The sequence below is a fragment of the Peromyscus maniculatus genome, chromosome 5, assembly GCF_049852395.1.
Source record: "Peromyscus maniculatus bairdii isolate BWxNUB_F1_BW_parent chromosome 5, HU_Pman_BW_mat_3.1, whole genome shotgun sequence".
Lineage (NCBI taxonomy): Eukaryota > Metazoa > Chordata > Mammalia > Rodentia > Cricetidae > Peromyscus > Peromyscus maniculatus.
Window position 1 is genome coordinate 33,813,230 of NC_134856.1, and position 18,060 is coordinate 33,831,289.

The 18,060-nt window shown below is 41.5% G+C and overlaps 1 protein-coding gene across 10 annotated transcripts in view; it reads left to right on the forward strand.

Annotated features, from left to right (window-relative positions):
• Positions 1-18,060, forward strand: part of Large1 (LARGE xylosyl- and glucuronyltransferase 1) — a 513,859-nt gene that overhangs the window by 223,013 nt on the left and 272,786 nt on the right. For all 10 annotated transcript variants that reach the window (XR_013051265.1, XM_042277521.2, XM_042277520.2 and 7 more), the window contains one exon: positions 17,745-18,046. Coding sequence is in view for 9 of the 10 variants with exons in the window: in XM_042277521.2 (XP_042133455.1) it covers positions 17,745-18,046 (302 nt within the window). In the remaining variant the exon portion in view is untranslated. The remainder of the gene's footprint in view (positions 1-17,744; positions 18,047-18,060) is intronic.

Genomic DNA, 18,060 nt, shown 5'->3' on the forward strand with positions numbered 1-18,060 from the left:
AGTTGGGTTTGTCACTCATCTTTTTATGAAAGGGGGCAAGAGGTGGATCCAGAGAGCCTGTGTACCATGTTGCCCTGGGAGAGCTTCCTCCTGGTGGAAACTTGAGGAATGAGATGAATGGTTTGCATATAGTTGAAACTTTCTTAATGCAAATTTTAAAGCTGTATGTAGTTTTGCAGGGGGTGTTGGAGTGGTTGGTATCTGAGGACTAGCTACAGTCCCAGGTTGTAAGCTAAATGCTCATTTTTCTCCCATGAACTCATTATGGACAGCCTTTATAATGTTTCTCTCCTTAGTTCTTCTGTAAGACCAAAGGTGGCTGTGGTATTGGTAATGGCTCACTACCCAGCTGTTTTCAAACTTCTGGAACTATTGGATAAATTGGGTAATGTCTTTGTTTTCTGTTGCTATCAAACAAACAAACAACAAAAACAAACCCTGGTTCTAGGTACTTTATAAAGGAATAAAGTTCACTCACTGAGCTGACTGAGTGCTTTGGCATGCTGCCTTGGCACATTGTTTTCTGTCCTATTGCTTTATTTCATTGCACATTATGGTTCTCTTTTCTCCCACTGAGTTTTGAGTTCTTGGAGGGAAAGGCACAGAATGCTGACTGTCATATTGTAGATGCCTCAGTAATATATAGAGTAAATGAATAACTATGATTGGGTCCTGGACATTTAGATTGAGCTTAACTAGAGAAAATCAAAATAATTACCTGACAGACAGGTAGCAATCAGCAGACCTCCCTGGTTATATACACACGGCCCCACAAATTATAAAACCATTAACACATCCAAGCTTATTTTGCCTCTTGCATTTCTTCATGCTATAAGGCTTTGACCTATGTACATAACTTTTTGAGTCAGAAACCGTAGGTATCACTTGTTTCATATGTGTTTGTTCTTTCCTTTAGAGGAAAATATATTCAGTTTCCTGATGGCTCAGACTTCTGGTATACTGAAACATTGTACTGTTATACTGTAGTCATTTAATCTAGAGATGATGGAAGCCTGAGAACTGTATTGTAGCTTCTGTCAGAGAGTCTAGCTTGGATTTTATACAGAGAAAGTGGAAAGAGTCTCTTTAGACCTCAGTGAGCAGATGGTGGTCATCCAGGTACCCCATATTGGTTCTCTGTATCTCTGGTTTTCTTGCCCAGGGCTGGTGTAAGCCTTTTGGTGTAATGAATGTCAGGGGAGGCCATTTCCTCCACCAGACTACAATAACTTAAGTGGCCTTTCTGATTCTGTGAACATTGCTGTGCTTTGGGATTGCTCTGTCCTTTCAACTTGAAAGTGATAATGTTGTTATCTACCCCAGATAGCTGTTTTTATTACTATCTTAAATAACTGGATACATGAATTTCAACTAACAATAATAGTAATAGCAGTAGAATCCCAAGAAAATCCTCTGTCTTCATTTAAGAATATTGCAGCTATTCCCATAAGATTTCCCTTTTACCTTGGCCCGAGACTTTAATGAGCAATTTCAAAAAAGACTTCTAAAATCTTTCTAAGCTAGACATTTGGTTACAGGTTAAGTGAGGCTCAAAAGTATTGAATATCTTGCACAACATCATTGCAGTTGGTCACCTTTCTTTGTCTTCCTCTGTTTTGGTCACTTACTTCCAAAGAGTTCTTTTTTCTCAGGCACTAGGTCTGTGCACTCTTGTTGCCATTAGAACATCCTCTGATTCAGCAGCACTCAAGGTAAGATGAGATAATCTCATGTGGAAGGACAGAGGTCTGCTGAAGTATTTTTACAAGGGCTTACAACCATTCAGGGAAACCTGAGCCTATGATTCATTGATACCATTAATACTTGAGCTACTCTTGGTTTCAATATGATAAACTAGATACCAGGAACTGTTTCAAGGGGTAGAGACTAGCATAGTCTAGGATCAGATTATTTCAGATTCTATTCTCCATATCCTAGAGATATTCTGCAAGAGCTTGTGGTCCTCTGTGTCTCTATTACATCATATAATGAGCACAGTGGTAGTCCCCCATGTTTGTATCAGCTTATATCAGAGACAAGTACATGAACATAGGGTGCTGTGAGCTTGGTCTCATGGTTTTCTGCCAGGTAGAGTACCTTAATGTTTTTTTCCTGTTTCTGTGATAAAATACCCTGACAGAAGCAGCATAAGGAAGAAATAATTTATTTGGGCCCATGAGTCCAGGTTGCAGTACATCATATAGGGGAAGTCTCCACATCTGGAGCTTGAAGGACATAGTCACATTGTATTCATGATCAGGAATAGAGAGAAATGATGACCTCATGCTAGTGCTACGCCCTCTTTCTCTGGTTTATACAGTCCAGGATCCTCTGCCTAGAGAATGAATGTTCCACATCAGTTAATATAATCAAGACAATTCCTCACAAGCAAGATCAGAGACCTGTCCTCCATGTCATTATAGATTTTGTCAAGCTGAAAATGTGAGGAATCACATAGAGATAGTTATTTTATCAGAAGCACATAGGTGGCTATTTCAGAGCCAGCACCTATGGTTTACAGAAAAAAGTGCCTTGACCCTTGTAGCAGACAGCTGTTAGATCTCTTGTTCTTACTGAGTAACCAGCCTAGGAAGCAAAAGACATCAAGTTGTGTGTGTTCCTGTTCATTCTTCCCTACAGGACATCTGGGAAATTCTCAGCAGGAGATTCTTAAATCATCTTCAAGTAAGACCACTTGCAATAGCAGTTTTTCTGTCAGAATACCCTTCAGTGTCCAATGTGAATGGAGTCCCGGCCAGGAGACTACTTTCTTGAGCCATCTGACATAGCTTATGTTACCAACTAAATTGTGTAATGAGCAAAAGTCATTTTAATACATTATCATGCCTGTTATAGTAGATCTTTATTACATCACTAAATAATAGGATTCCATTATTACTTCTAGCCTTTGACATATGAGTATAGGAAGTGTCTATAAAAACACTAAGTTATATACTTTAAAACCATAGCTGAAAGGTGAATTCCCCTATTCCCCTAAAAGCAGCTGCCAAGTGACAAGTAAGCAAGGTAACTTTTAGAAGAAAATGAGAGAAAAGTTAAAAAAATATAAAAGAGATTCTGTTACTTGATTAATTTTATATAAAAAATGTCTTTTACATTTAAACTGTACCCTCAAGAAATCCAAACTGGATGTGTTTGACAGTGTCTTTATGTTTTATATGAAAAGGACAATGTGGAAATTTGAACCTTTAGCATATCCTGAAAGGAAAGTCCCATAGCAGAAGATTGGCAGATTGATGTATGGCAGTTGTATGTTTCAATGTTATAAACTGAATTCATGGCACATAGACTAGGGCTTCTAAAGAATTCTTTTCTTCATTTTTCAGGAAGAGTGGCAGGGCACCACGAGGGTCACAAACTCAATCAAGAACAAAGAAAACCGTAGTTAATGCTTCTGTTATTATTTTGTCCTCATTGTCCATTTCTTTAGAGTATTATAATTTTAGGCACCTCTTCTTGGTTCCTGTGGCTTTCTCATTACTCCTTGGCATTAGAACCTTCAACTGACACTGGTATTTTGAAATTCCTGATTTTGCAATGCACGTTAAGGATACTGCTCTCTTTATCCTTCTGGACATGCTGACTCCTCTGCTATAGCATCCTTTTCTAGACAAGGAGATACATGATCTTTAGAGCTGTTCCTCCTCATAAGCCAAGATAAATTTTTTGTTTTGCTTTGTTTTTGTTTTTCGAGACAGGGTTTCTCTGTAGTTTTGGTGCCTGTCCTGAAGCTCACTCTGTAGACCAGGCTGGCCTCGAACTCACAGAGATCTGCCTGGCTCTGCCTCCCAAGTGCTGGGATTAAAGGTGTGTGCTACCACTGCCCAGCTTAAGCCAGGATAATTATAACAGAGGTAAACCATCAGATGAGCTAGAAGGGGTGCTGCTAGCATTTCCATCTAACTTGTTCTTCAGTACCAAAGCATCTCCATGGGCAGGTGCAGAGATTCAAAGCTTTGGGAATCGGTGGCAGGGATGGAAGGAAGTTGGCCCTGTTCCATGATGCGGTGAGTCAGCCCAGGTGTGTGAGTGGGCAGGGTATGCCTTAGCATGCACCCAGCCTGGTAATCACAACCCTCAGAGCTACTCATTGTGAAATGCATCCTCCTCAAATCTCTACAGAGAAGTCTCTTATGTGAGCTCTGGATTTTGTCAAATGGCGTATTTTGGGATGTGGGATTTATTTCTGCTGAATATCTGGCTTGATTAGCATGGAGCAACACATGCAGTGCAGGCTGGATCCCCATCCAACCTCATCCTCCCAGTGCTGTACAATCAGGAAGCACATTCTCCCTTCTATTGTGGCTTTTGAGTGAAATATGCTTTACATATGCAAATGTAGCCTCAAGTTTCACTTAATAATTATCAGCTGGAGATTCTATTGATGAGCAGCTGAAGCTACTAATCAGTGAAGAATCTGTAAGTTAACCATTTGTGGATCCCCTTGGATCCTGCTGCCTCAGATCAGCCTCTGAATACTCTGGTGATTGCAGACCCTGGGCTCTGATTTTTCCCATTCACTTCTCTTGCCTGGTCTGAGTCTGGCAGCTGAGTCTCTTGCTCCTGCCCAGCCTCCTCTGTGTTAGAGGTTTGAAGGTCAGAGGAGATCTAGACCTATGGGCAGGAGCAACATTTCTTATAGATCTGGAAGTAATGGCCTCCTCCTCAGCCTGCAGCTGCTTTGCCCAGGCTCCTCCAGCTTACTATTCAAAGTTCACAGGGTGCCCTGGATGGCATGGTCAGGATGTCAGGCCCAGGCATCCTTTGCCTTCACCTTTCCAGTCTTCTGCTACTGTGCTCACTGTCTGGGGCATCTCATGGCATAGTGGGCTGTCTCGGTCACCCTCCCTTGCTGTTGCTGAACCTGGGTGGAGTTCAGTGGGCTGTTAGAAAAGCTCTCATTTAAAGCCCCTAGTGTTCATCCTTTTATAGGAATTTCTTCACTTTTCTAATTCTTAGTGAAACTATTTTTTCTTCAGATCTCTCTTGTATGTGTAGTGAGATGTTCCCATTTTGTTACTGGAAAGTGCAACTTTTGTTTTCTGCTAAATGCTATCTAGAGGCAGAACAGAATGAACTGTAGAAAGAGCTTATGCATGGTAAGTTACTCAAGCTTAGCAGGCTTCTGTTTGTTTTTCTTTAATATATGAACAATATAACCTGCCTCAGAACTGAGACAATTAAATTAGTTTATGTTTTTGACTCATCCAGGCAAAGTGGAGAGTCAGTAGGATAAGTGTAATGCCCATCCCAATTTCAACCTGGTTCTAGTAAGTGGACAGGTCCAGTAATTACTCCCATACATTCCTGATTTTGATATTCAGGTCTATCTGTTACCTAATATATGGTTGTTTCTAGGCCCTGTAGATAGCATGGTGGATTAAACAGGTCTACAGAAGACTCCGCCCTCTGCCACTGTTGAATATGTGCTTGAAAGGTGGAGACAAAGAGGAAGGGAATAGAAACATTCAAATTGGAGAGAGCCTTGTGGTGTTTTGCAGTGGAAGATGTGCCAGGGGTGAAAAGAGAGACCCAGGGTTTCAGAGTGAGGGTGGACAGTGCTCCTGAGGTGGGCTGTCAGGTGCTTCTCTGTGGAGTAGTGTTGAAACAGATTCCTACCGAAAGGGTCAGTGTTGTTTTAAAAATGTTAAGTGGCCCTTGTTACCATTTGAGAAAGATCACGACCCAACAAAACCCAGTATCAGAGCTTTATTAGGAGGAGGGAGAGGGGGACAGAAGAGAGTAACCAGGCCTGGGGAAGAAGCAGTGCAGAGAGCAGAGAGGGAGCGGGGAGGAGAGAACAGAAAGGGGAAAGGAGGAATCTGTGTCCTGCTTTTTAAGGATTCCTGTACACATGTGCAGGTAGGCTTAGGGAGATACGCCACGCATGCACTGATTGCACAATCACACAATACACTGATGAAACAAGATGTAAGACCCCTTGCTTAGCTGCTGAACTGCACATGTGTGGTTATGCAGCTGGAGTGGCAGCAGAATCCTAACAGTCAGAGCTATCAGCTCTCAGGTAAGCATTGCTAGGAAACATTCAGAAAGCCAGTGTGGCAGACAGACACAGAGGGCACACTCCTGTGTGGGACTGAGGTCAGATAGATAGTTGAGGCCAGGTAACTGCTTATGAGCCACTGTAAAGTCCTTGGGTCTGGCTTTACATTTTATGGGAACTGTGATGTGATGATCTGATGACCATGGTTAAATATCATGTCAGTGAACAGTAAGTAACCGATTGAATTAGGGTGACTGGTTAGATGGCCATTGTGAACATCTAAGCAAGAGTGATGTGGTCAGAACTGAGATGAGAGCACCAGCTTAGAGTTTATGTTCAAGGTGTAATCTAAAGAAAGAACTAATATTTTAATATATTCCTGATGTGTTGTGTATGGGATATAAAGAGAGGATTTCAATGCAGTGTTGCAACAAGAATCACAGTGATGTCATCAGCAGGAAACAGTTTTCACCAGCACAGTGACTGCCCCAACAAGGTATTCAGCTGACCTGTGTTGAGTCACATTGTGAAGCAGATTGCAGATACAACTATGGTGTATAGAAGACAGTCATTTCTAGGCAAAGGGCTGTCCAGGCAGGTGTTTTTCCCCTTCCATCATTTGTATAGTATATGGCACTGGATATCTAGGGACCATGAGAGGAATGTAGTACCAGCCCTCCTTAGTCAGGTTAAGGGACATAGGCAGGATTCTTGAGCTGGTGTTGGAGGATCAGTGTTAATTTACCAAGTTATAAAGCCTATAAATGGCATAGTTCTACTTCCTCATGTCCATTCCATTTCTTTGGAACTTAGCTCAAACTTTGCATGTGTGGGGACCCCAAGACCCATGTCTTTCTGAAGATGGGAGTATGGTGTGCAGGGGATTCAGTAACAATTCCTGAAGGTTCAGAAACTCTTCAACTATAACCCTTCCTGCTATGTGTACCCTATGATGCTGGCACTGGCTCTGAGTCATGTGGGCACCTGCACTGCCAGGGACTATTCCTTTTGGGACTGGGAATTAGGATCTAGCACTACAGGTTCTTCCACCAAAGGCTTCACGTTGGTCCTGGGTATCTTTCAAGGTTTCTACCCCCCCCCCCCCCCACCCAAACAAAATCCCAGTTTTGCTTCACAGTGAAGTTGTTCCAAGAGTTTTAGGGCTGGGGTAGTGCTTCAGTGGTTAGGAGCATCCACTGCTCTCACATGGCTCACAACCAGCTGTAACTCCAGCTCCATAGGATGCACACCATCTTCTGGACTGCACTCACGTATACATACCATCACACAGATATACTCAACAATGATAAAAGTAAAACTTTTTAAAAATGAGTCCTTATTTTTCTTCTTTTATAAGATCCTAGCAACTGCTTTATTACAAAATTCCCAAAAGTGGAAAAAATCACCGTCTGTACAATGCAAAGATGACAGGTTTGGAGATTGGTGGGTATTAGCAGAATATATTAGCCAAACATGTATCTTTCTCTGTGTAATATCTGAAGAGCCATTCTGATACAGTGACATTTTTGTTAAACTCAACTCCTGATAAAAAAAATCTCCTGTTTCCTTCTTCCCTAGTATATCCTGATAAAAATCCATCCTTCATTTCTGATTTCCTGGAGAGGTCTAATTTGGATTTGTGGAGAAAATAACTGATATAGGTCCACTTCTTGTCTTTCTCTGAAAGTGTAACTCTCACTAATTGGAATCTACTCTAATGTTAGTTAAGGTGACAAGGAGGGAAGAGGGCACAAGAAAGGGGGGCTTTCATTTCTAGGCAAGGGCTGTTCAGGCAAGCTTTAGCTTGTTTTAATTTATAATCCAGCTGGGCAAGATAGCATTGTTTTAGTTGGCAAAACAATTTATAGCAGCTGGATGGTATGAAAAAAATTCTCTACATTCACAGAAAGGCTTGCTTTTTTTTCTGTTTGAAATGCAGCAAAGCACTGTGTGTGGAAGCCTCCCACAGTACCATGGGGTAGCTCTGCAGTCATCACTATCATTAATCAATACAAATGGAGCCCTATCTATCTTTGATTTCAAGCTCTTCCTGATGATCCAAGCCCTTCTTTTCAATGTCTTACTGGGTTTAGCTCCCTGATGAACACTGAATGCTGAAGGTGGCCTGCCTGAAGCTTGACATTCACAGGTCACTCAAGGATGATGGGAGCTTGTTATGATCTATGTGAAAGCCAGTTGACTGGAGAAGAGATGAGGACTATCAGGGGGTTTTGAGAAGATAGTTCATTTCAAGTCAGCCCTCACCAATATGTAAGGTCTGCTGATGGGATCGGGGTCACCCATATGAGTGAGTGCTCATTTACAGGAAGTAAGTGGAAATAGGTTAGGGAGATGGCTCAATGCAGAAAACTCTTGAGGTTAGATCTCCAGCATCCACATAAATAAATCTAGGGCAAATACTGCAGCCTGCTTGAAATCTCAGCTTTTTGAAGTGGGGAACAGGGGATCCTCGAACAAGCTGACTAGCTGTATTAGCTCATCAGTGAGCTTTGGGTTCAGTAAGAGCTGATGCCTCCATATATATGACAGAGCACAATTGATGTAGATGCTCATAGTAAACTCATGTCTCCACACTCAAATCACATACATGCTCATGCATTCATGTCTCATACATACATGCATACACAAAGGAGAAGTAAAAAAAACTTGCTGTGCATAATTTCCAATGGCCAGATATGGAAAATGACTGGCAATGACATAGATGAGAAAGGACATTCATGCCTTTTGCTGCTTTTCCTATTCAGTCCCAAGTCATCCATGGCATTTGTGACCTTCATCTGAGAGAATGTTATTAAAGTCTGAGTGGGCTATTTTCTCATCTCTATCACATGCTAGGACAGAAAGCACAGTAGTCCAGTCTTCATACAGCACCATTAAAGTATAACAGGAGTCTTCTCAAACTCACTGGATAGCCAAGGATGACATGCCTTTATCACCAAAGTGCTAGAATTAAAAATGTGTACCACAAAATTGAGATTATATGGTACTGAGAATGGATCCAGGGCTTCTTGCATTCTAGGCAAGCATCTACCAACTTCACTTTTAAAATATAGATCTTATTTTTATTTTTATTTATATGTGTGTGTCTATGTCTGGATGTACAAGTGAGTGAGTACAAGTGCTCAAAAAGGTCAGAAGGGGGAATTAGATCATCTGGAGCTGGAGTTATAGATGTGTGTGGGCTTCTGGAACTGGGTACTGGGGACGAAATATGTTTTCTGCAAAAGCAGCAAGCACTCTTAGCTGCTGAGCATCTCTAACCTCTTGGACTCTTCTTTGTAGTAGTTCTTACCTCTTCTGTGAAGGGCTGGATTTTGCTGGACTGTGCCATACTTTAGAAGCAGGCATGGATTGTGTCAGAGTTTGGTCAGTTTGTCTGCTGCTTGCCATTCTGCTCTTCATCTCTCTATGATCTGAACTGGATGTTATTGCCCATACTCTCCCTTAAAAAAGTCATTCCAATCATTTTTGAGTACTGAATATAGCCACCAAGGATGGCAATTTGAAGTTTCATGTCAAGCAGAGGTTCATAAACTGGATAAAGCATATTTTCCCACATCTCATGTGATGATTTAAAGAAAAAATTTAAAACCTTTTTCAAGAATCATTCCATATGGCCAGCTGAATTTGTTTTAGATTTAATCTACAAAGAAACACATTAACACACACACACACACACACACACACACACACACACACACACAACCTCATCAGAACATTTTACATAACTTTACTGTAAAATATAATGCTTCCCAGCGCATGTGATTTGCCAGTCTTAGAAACAGTATTAGATTATATAAGGATTGAATATTCCATAGGAAATAATACATTTATTGCAAAGATTTTTTTTAAAGTTACATCAGTGGTGAAACACTTATACAGTCTTTCATCTTGAGTGTTTCTCAGCAAAAAGGGCAGCTGCTGGTGGGGAGTGGAGAAGCCAGAAACTCCAGAATATTTCTGCATCTCTTTCATGGTCAAGAGTCACAGTGATGACTCAGGAAGCTTTGGAGCTCACTTTGCAAGATAGCAAAGCAGTTTGTGGTTCCCATGACCTAACAACAGAGAAGATTGTGTTCAATTGTTATACTTGTATAGATGACAATTCAGTAAACTGGGCACAGGGAAAAGCTGCTTTCTTACCCGCAATCAGTATACCCTCTGCTAAAATAAGTAATGTCCTTCAAGCTGTGCTAAATGGAATTGGTATTAATAGGTAAGTGAAGGCAGTGTGTAACCAAAAAGAGTAGAGTATGAATTTGTTGTGGCTTTTACTGATCAGTTCTCAAGAGTTGGGGTAAATGTTGTGGTTTCTGGAATACCATCTTCTTTTTCTCCACCAATGGCTGTTTGCTAAATTGCCTCATCATCACATGGAAGACATGACTCAACCGCCAAAAAATAAATTGACTGTAGACAGTGGTCTCTTGCCTTGTTTGGTGGCAAATTGAACACCCCTCACACATCTCTTCTTTTAATTCTCATTTTCCTTGCCCACCAAAAGAATTGGCCATATTTAGAAATAGGTAGATTTATCTGTCCTGCTGTAAGCACAGTAGATCAAAGACCAACTGCTTCCACCTCTCTGAACTTGGGATATTTGAACAGAAAATTGCAAAGTTTGAGATCATTGAATTGGAAAGGGGAAAAACAAACCAAAACATCAACAACAAAAAAAACCCTGTGATTGTTGATCATGAGAACACATTTTAAGCCAAAACCACAGCTTTGGGTTTAGCAGATTGGTACTAAAATGTCTATTATCTCTGCTTAATGAAGTCCTTTAAGAGAAAGTTCTTGAAAATAGTTCCATGGGGGAAAGAATGGCACTCATTCTGCAGATCAAGGGGAATGGAATCCAGATCTCCTTCCCTGGCATCGTGGTGGCAGATTCTTTTCCAAAGTTTTGAAGTGTTTTCTTACTGTCATTTTCTCTTGGCCAGAAGATCCCTGAGGCCTTTGTTGGAACTCATGATTGCTTTTTTTTTTTTTTCTTTTTTCTTTTTTTTTCTTTTTTTGTGCCAAAGATATCTTCCAGAAAATCACTCTGGGAAAATCTTCTGGTGAAACATTCCCTGTTTTCCCATAACAATCAAGCAATGCTTGTTTGCCATTTGCCTTCCCACTATAAATGTGATGCTCTGCTTCTGAAAGCTTCTAGGACTTCAGACCATAGTGTAGCTAAAAATGTACCTATGACTAGGTCTGGTGCACACACTGCCTACAAGTGCAAAAGCTGAGGTATTAGCATACTCAGCTTTCATAAGAGTGTTTGGGGAGTACACTTCTTTTTAAGTGAAAGTTTCAAGATCAGCTTGAGCTTTTTAAACTTTTCTAAAATGACTGTGACTTCAACCTTTTGTCTGTTTTGCATTTTGAAGTGGTATTGAAGGAGGGTGTGAAATTTCTATATTGCAAGGAGGGCTTTATTTATTTATTTATTTTTTAAATAACAAGATGTTTCATGAACATTGCCTCCTGTGGAAGGAGAGACATTGGAAAATTCAGTGTAACTCAGCCCTGTGATCGATCATCCTAAAGGAAAGGGCAGCAGTCTGGCTACTGGACCTGCTTCATAGACAACACTCTAATATAGACAGGAGGAAGATTAGGGGAACTAATTTGCCCATAAACTTTGACGAGATAGGGTACCATTGTCTTAGCTGTAAATACCATGGCCAAAGCAACTTGTATAAGAAAGAGTTCATTTGGGTTTATGATTCTAGAGTCCATGATGGTGTAGGGAAGGCATGGTAGCAGGTGCAAGAAGCTGATGCTCATTTTAAACCTCAAGCAGAGAATGAGAACTGAGAATGCCATAACTTGGAAACATCAAAGATTGCCCCTAGTAACATACTTCTTCCAGCAAGGCCATAGTACCTGAAGAGTGCCATCAACTGGGGACCAAGTATTCAAACATCAGAGCCTGTGGAAGGCATTCTTAATTCAATCACCACACCAGGAATAGGGACATTCTTGTTCATGTGACCAGAGATGCCTTTAGAGGGTAGTAGAAGCTAAGGCAAGGGGACAGGATCCTGGTGAAAGCCACACTGAACTGAAGGGTACAGTGTGAAAGCCTTTTTTGCACCTGAGCCAGAGGGTCTGGAATGATGCACAGGACAGTGTTTCTCCACTTTGGTTATATGTAAGAATCTCATGCAGGGCTGCTTCCTGTGCTGAGAACTAGAGGCCTCCTAACTCCAGAGACATTGAGCTCACTCATCTGGGTAAGGCCTGTGCACACACCAGTAAGTCACTGTGTATATTAGAGCTACAGTTTATGATATATGTGTGTAGAATATGTGTGTGTGTGTGTGTGTGTGTGTGTGTGTGTGTGTGTGTGTGTGTGTGTGTGTGTGTGTTTGTGAGGAGGCCAGAGGAGGACGTTAGGTGTCCTTCTTTATCATTGTTTACCTATTCTTTTCAGACAGTCTCTCCTCACTGAACCTGGATCTACTGGTTTTTTTGTTTTGTTTTGTTTTGTTTTGTTTTGTTTTTGTGCTAGGTTGAATGGCCAGCAAGCCCCAGTGAGCCTCCTTTCTTTGTTTCTTCTCCAACTCCCACCCTCTCAGTGCTGGAAATATAGGCCTGTCTGGCCATAGGTGGCTTTCATGTGGGTGTTGAGGAGCCTGATGATTGCACAAGAATCATTCTTGACCTTGAAGTAATGGACTTACTTATGCATATTCTTAATCTGCCAATGTCATGGAAATGAGGTTGAAGGGCATTAATTCATAAGATCTATGTGGGAAGCTGTGAGAATAGTGAGATACTGGAGGCGGGGGATTAACCAAGGAGAACAATATGATGTTTTAGGACAAAGTCCTACTGACCTTAGACATAAAAGATTTCAAAATCTGGTTTCCTCCTTAGTTTTTGTAAATCAGATTCTTCTAGGACAAAGCCACATCCATTTGACATCTTGTCATGTAAAGATTAGGATATAGTATCTTCATTGCCTACAGAACCATGCAGGAGGACAACTTTTTTCTAGTCTGCCTCTGAGTGCAGGATTTTGGTACCTATATTCAAGATCTGACTAAAAGATTCAGAGGCACACCCAAGTCTGGCCCAATCTGGAAGTCGTGCAGTAGTGTCCATTTGCAAGTGAGTAACTGATCTTATACCATGTAACATGCAAACTCTCCATAAAGATTGCAGGATAGTCAACACATACAAATTGATTGGGATTACCATTTAGGACATTGTAGACAGCAGCTTATAATCCCTGTCATTGCACCACACAGAAATTGCTTTTTAATTTTCCCTTTTTGTTCTGAACTTGGATGTTTAATTCAGAGCATTCATCTCAAGTGGATTCAGGGATTCAAATCCAATGATAAAGTTCGTGGTTGTTCAGAACTTCTGGAGGGAGGAGAAAGCAGTTGTCAACTGAGATTTTGAATAATGTCTTGTTTAACATTTCTAACTCAAAGTGGGCTGAACTAGCTCAACGCATGTGCACACTTTGTCTTAGAAAGATACACTATGTATAAATAGATTGCATATTGAAACAACAGAATCTGGGGGAAGGGCAGCAGGGAATAAAGTTAGGGTTAGGGATGAGGCTGGAGGAAGAGGGAAGAAAGACATTTCAGAATCTTAGCTGAGTCTAATGCTGGGTAATATGTAAATATAGCCACAGCTCTGTCCAGCATTTACATATGGAGACACTGAGTTACAGAAAAATGCAGTACTTTGCTTAAGTTTGTTAACTAGTAAATAGGAAGCCATAGTTTAATCTCAGTTATTCTTAATGCCATGCTCTCCACTTCCTTTGATTATCTGGTAGCTTTTGTTGTCTCTCCCTCTTCCTTCAACATGAACTATTATAATTTCTCATTAAATAACAGGTAGTTTGAGATTTATTAGACTTGTATTTTTCGTAGATTGTAAAATATTTTATCTCTAGAGATTACAAACTCTTCCCCCTGTCTCTTCTTCACATCCCTGTGAAGTGCAGCAAAGATGCCAAATGTGTAGGAACCTAATGGCCCAGTCAAGTTGACACATGAAATTGACCATCATAGTCCCTAAGCAGGCATTAGTTTGCTACATATATATGTGAATTTGAGACTGGGCAATTAGAAACATGCAAAAAAAGTTAGACTTCATGGACACTTCAAGCATGTGATCCATAGACTCGTTCTGTTTAGCATGGTGTACACTGACTTGTTTAGGTGGAGTAAAGAGTTGCATGTGGGGCAGCGCAATATCACCCAAAGGTGTTAGAGACAAGAGTTTGTGCTCGTTGAATAGCAGAGGGAATAACTGTGTTTTTACAATTGATAGCTTAAGAAAACCAGGTCACAGTTGTTTACTTAGACCATGGAATCTAACCCATAAGACATACTGGCTATGACTACAAGCCTATGACTTCCTCTTTACTCTTGTTACCTCCCATCAAAGGTTTGGTGAAGCTCAATGAACAAAGTTAGGAACCAGTACATCAGGAACAAATAAAATAATCCAAATAAAAAAGAGCAGGCTGTCAGCATGGCAAAACAACAAGGGCCTTCTAGCACTCATCTGTTTGCTCAGTGATGGGATTACACAGTCAGGTTACTGCAGGATCCTCTGCACAGGAAGCAAGATCTGAAAGGGGTCTGCATTTCCCTCCTTTCCCCTTCCCTTCCCTTCCCTTCCCTCCACTCCCCACCCCTCCCCTCCCCTCTCCTCCCCTCCCTTTCCTTTCCTTTTTTCTTTTTCTTTGTTGTTTTCTTTTTGTTTGTTTTTCAAGACAGGGACTTACTATGTATATTTGGCCATCCTATAACTCACTATGTAGACCAGGCTGGCCTCAGACTCTTGGAGATCTACCATATCTGTGCTGGAATTAAAGGCGTGAGACACCACACCCAGCTTCCCTCCTTTTCAAAAGAAGAAAGTAGTTGAAAAGGTCAGGGACTTGGACAAGGTGATATGGCTTCAAAACAGACTAGAAATGACACTCATATCCACTATTGGCACATCTTCCATTCCAGGTTCTGGTCATGATATTATTTTTACCCTTTTAGATATCATTTCTTCCCCCCAAAGGATTGCTTTTTTTTTTTTATTTTTTTTTTTTTTTTGCTATGTACTTACAGGTGACAAATTGATAGAGTCCTGAAAAGCAAGAAAACATCTGTAAATTTTTGAGAAAATTTAATTAAAACCAAACAGGCCCGAGAACAGGCTGGAAATGGACTCAACAGGAATGTCATTAAAATTTGGTTAAAATCAAAGGGCCCTGGTAATGCACCTGCCTTCTATGTTTTTCTATGTGTACACCTTGACATAGCAAAGACCAGGAGCAAGATGGTGGGAGATACCCTCTGTCAAAATTATGTCAGAAGAAGCCAAAGCTTGTGACCACTTGCTTATACATTAACATGTTAAATTCCATCTGCAACTCTGTTACCCTCTTTGGGAGTGGGTTTGTAGGCACCCCTATGTGTCTCTTAGGTGGAGACACAGCCTTTTTTTGGTTTGGACCTCTTATTCAAGCCCCCAGCCTTTGTTGCTATGCTACCTTTATGTTCTTGTTTCACAGGAGGGATTATAAGCTCAGAGCATTGAAGTAAACCTCTTGTTCCCTTTGCTAAGTTTCCAGAGTCCCTCAGTATCTTGGGCCTTCAGATCTTCCTGAGTTCCGTGCTCATGTTTCTAATTCTTTTATGAGAGAAATGGCTGTCTCACATCCAGAGACCTTTAACTCAGCCCCTTATGTGGGGTCACAGCCAGGTGTGGCATCAAGGAGAGCTTCCAGCTGTGAACATTAATAGCATCAGTCTCCTTGTCTGTATAAGCATATTCACTGCCTTGTGCTCTGATACTTAAGGCACTGTGTGTGTAGGATGGAATGTGCAAGAAACCCCTCTCAGTCACTGCATGCCTTGGGCATCTGCCTTCTCTTACTAATGAGATGTTCATCTTTGTCTACCCTACTCAAGGGTCCATGTTCACTAAGCTATTTTAGCTACCCTCCCTTAAGATGGGAGCTCAAACTGTGTATCTAAGGATGACCTTGAGCTCTTGATCCTCCTAAGTGCTGGGGTTATGAGTATTCACTAAGGCCAGGTGCATCAGAGGAGACTAAGGCCTCACACTTGTCAGGGAAGCACTCTCCACAGAGCTACAGCCCTAGTCCTGTGCTGTTTAATTCTCCTGGTGGAACCAAACATGGAGGCTGATTTCAAAAGCAGGGGAGGGAGCTTGTAATTAACCAGCCCAGTTACAATGCACCCCTGATCCACCTGTGATTTCATGTCCCCTGCCTTAACCTTTGATTTGTAGTTCATGGCAGTGGAATTCAGTAAGCCATACTTATTGCACTGATAGGATCAGGAGCAAATGCAGCTAACCCTAAAGTGATTAGGGGCTAAATAAAAATAGCAGTTATCTATAAAGGACATCAAATGCTCTTAGCAGAGGCAAGCAGCATGGGCAGCACAGGTGAAAGTAATGGTATGTAATTCATCCCTAGCTTTGACCCTCAAGCTCTGTGAGCCACACAGCCTTGCTGGTACAGTTTAGAATTTCAGTCTAGTCTGGGCTCTGAGGAAGACAACTTGGGTTGTGTAAAAACAGAAGTGCGTTTGTTGGTTCTTGCAATAATGGGGGACAGATCACCAGTCTATTAAACCAGAAGCAAATTTTATTCCAGAAAAATAAAGAGTAAAAAAACTAAAACACCGTGAGGCACAAAAAACTTATCAGCTAGCTGTAAAGTTAAAAGTTAACTTTGGTTGGTCCTTGCAGTTGTTGGCTATAAGGGGCAAGGGGGTTAAAAATTAACCCCTGGCTGTTGACAGAGGAGCTGGCTGTAAAGTAGACAGCCATTGTTAGCAGTTAACCTTTAGAGCTGATGACTGTCAGCTTTCCTCTCTTAAGCTTATAATTTTATATTTCTATATTCCTGGACCCTTCACATTTTAGCAGGCTAGGGAGATGGTCACTCTCCAGTCATGAGAGTTATAGATTGGAAGCCTTTGAGACAGTTGCCTTCTGGCTAGATCCTAGAGTATCAGCAGAGTAGAAACAAACAAAAAGGAGTGGAAGCTTTGAGCGTGTCTTGTATATGTATCCGGACCTCCTAGTAGTCAGCATGCATTGGGTATTGACTTTATACAAGGAGATATGCTAATTGCCTTTGGGAGTGGTGTTCTCAGATTATGAAAATTTTAAAAAATACCAAATGGTTAGCCTTGAAATCATATACTTATAAGCAACATTATACAGGCAGAGGATGGCTTCCCTTGGGAGGTGATGCTTTTAAAACAGGGTTTGGAAGCTGATTTAGGAGTTCCCTTAAGAACTTCACTTTATTCCCTCTTTTCCTTTTGAGCTCTTCTACATTCTGAAGCTCGTCATCTCAAAATTTCCTTTCCTCCTTATCCATACATGTTACGTGTTTTCTTGTTAAGAGTGTCTACTTTCAAACACATTATATGGAGAGGAAGGCATTGTGTTTAACTAGGAACAGTATTAGGAATGTCTTTCTGTAAACAGTATTTTGATTTTTATTACCATAATAAGCCATTCTGTTCTCACTTTTTTTCCCATTTCAATATGGATGTTCTGACTTGTCATTCACAGTCCATCTGCTTTCCTGCTAAGCAGTGGGATTGTGTCAAGAACCTGGGGTGGTAATGCTGAAGTTCCTGGAGGTAAGTTTGCTAAGCTAATGCTTCCTTGGTCTCTCCTCCCCTAGATGGGAAGCCTGTGTCTCTGTCTCCCCTGGAGTCCCAAGCACACAGTCCCAGGTACACTGCCTCCAGCCAGCGAGAGCGGGAGAGCCTGGAGGTTCGTGTGCGAGAGGTGGAAGAGGAAAACCGTTCTCTGCGCAGGCAGCTCAGCCTGGCCCAGGGTCAGGGCCCTGCTCACCGTCGTGGGAACCACTCCAAGACCTACTCCATGGAAGAGGGAACAGGGGACAGTGAGAATCTGCGGGCTGGCATCGTGGCAGGCAACAGCTCTGAATGTGGGCAGCAGCCAGCTGTGGAGAAGTGTGAGGTAAGGAGCATACA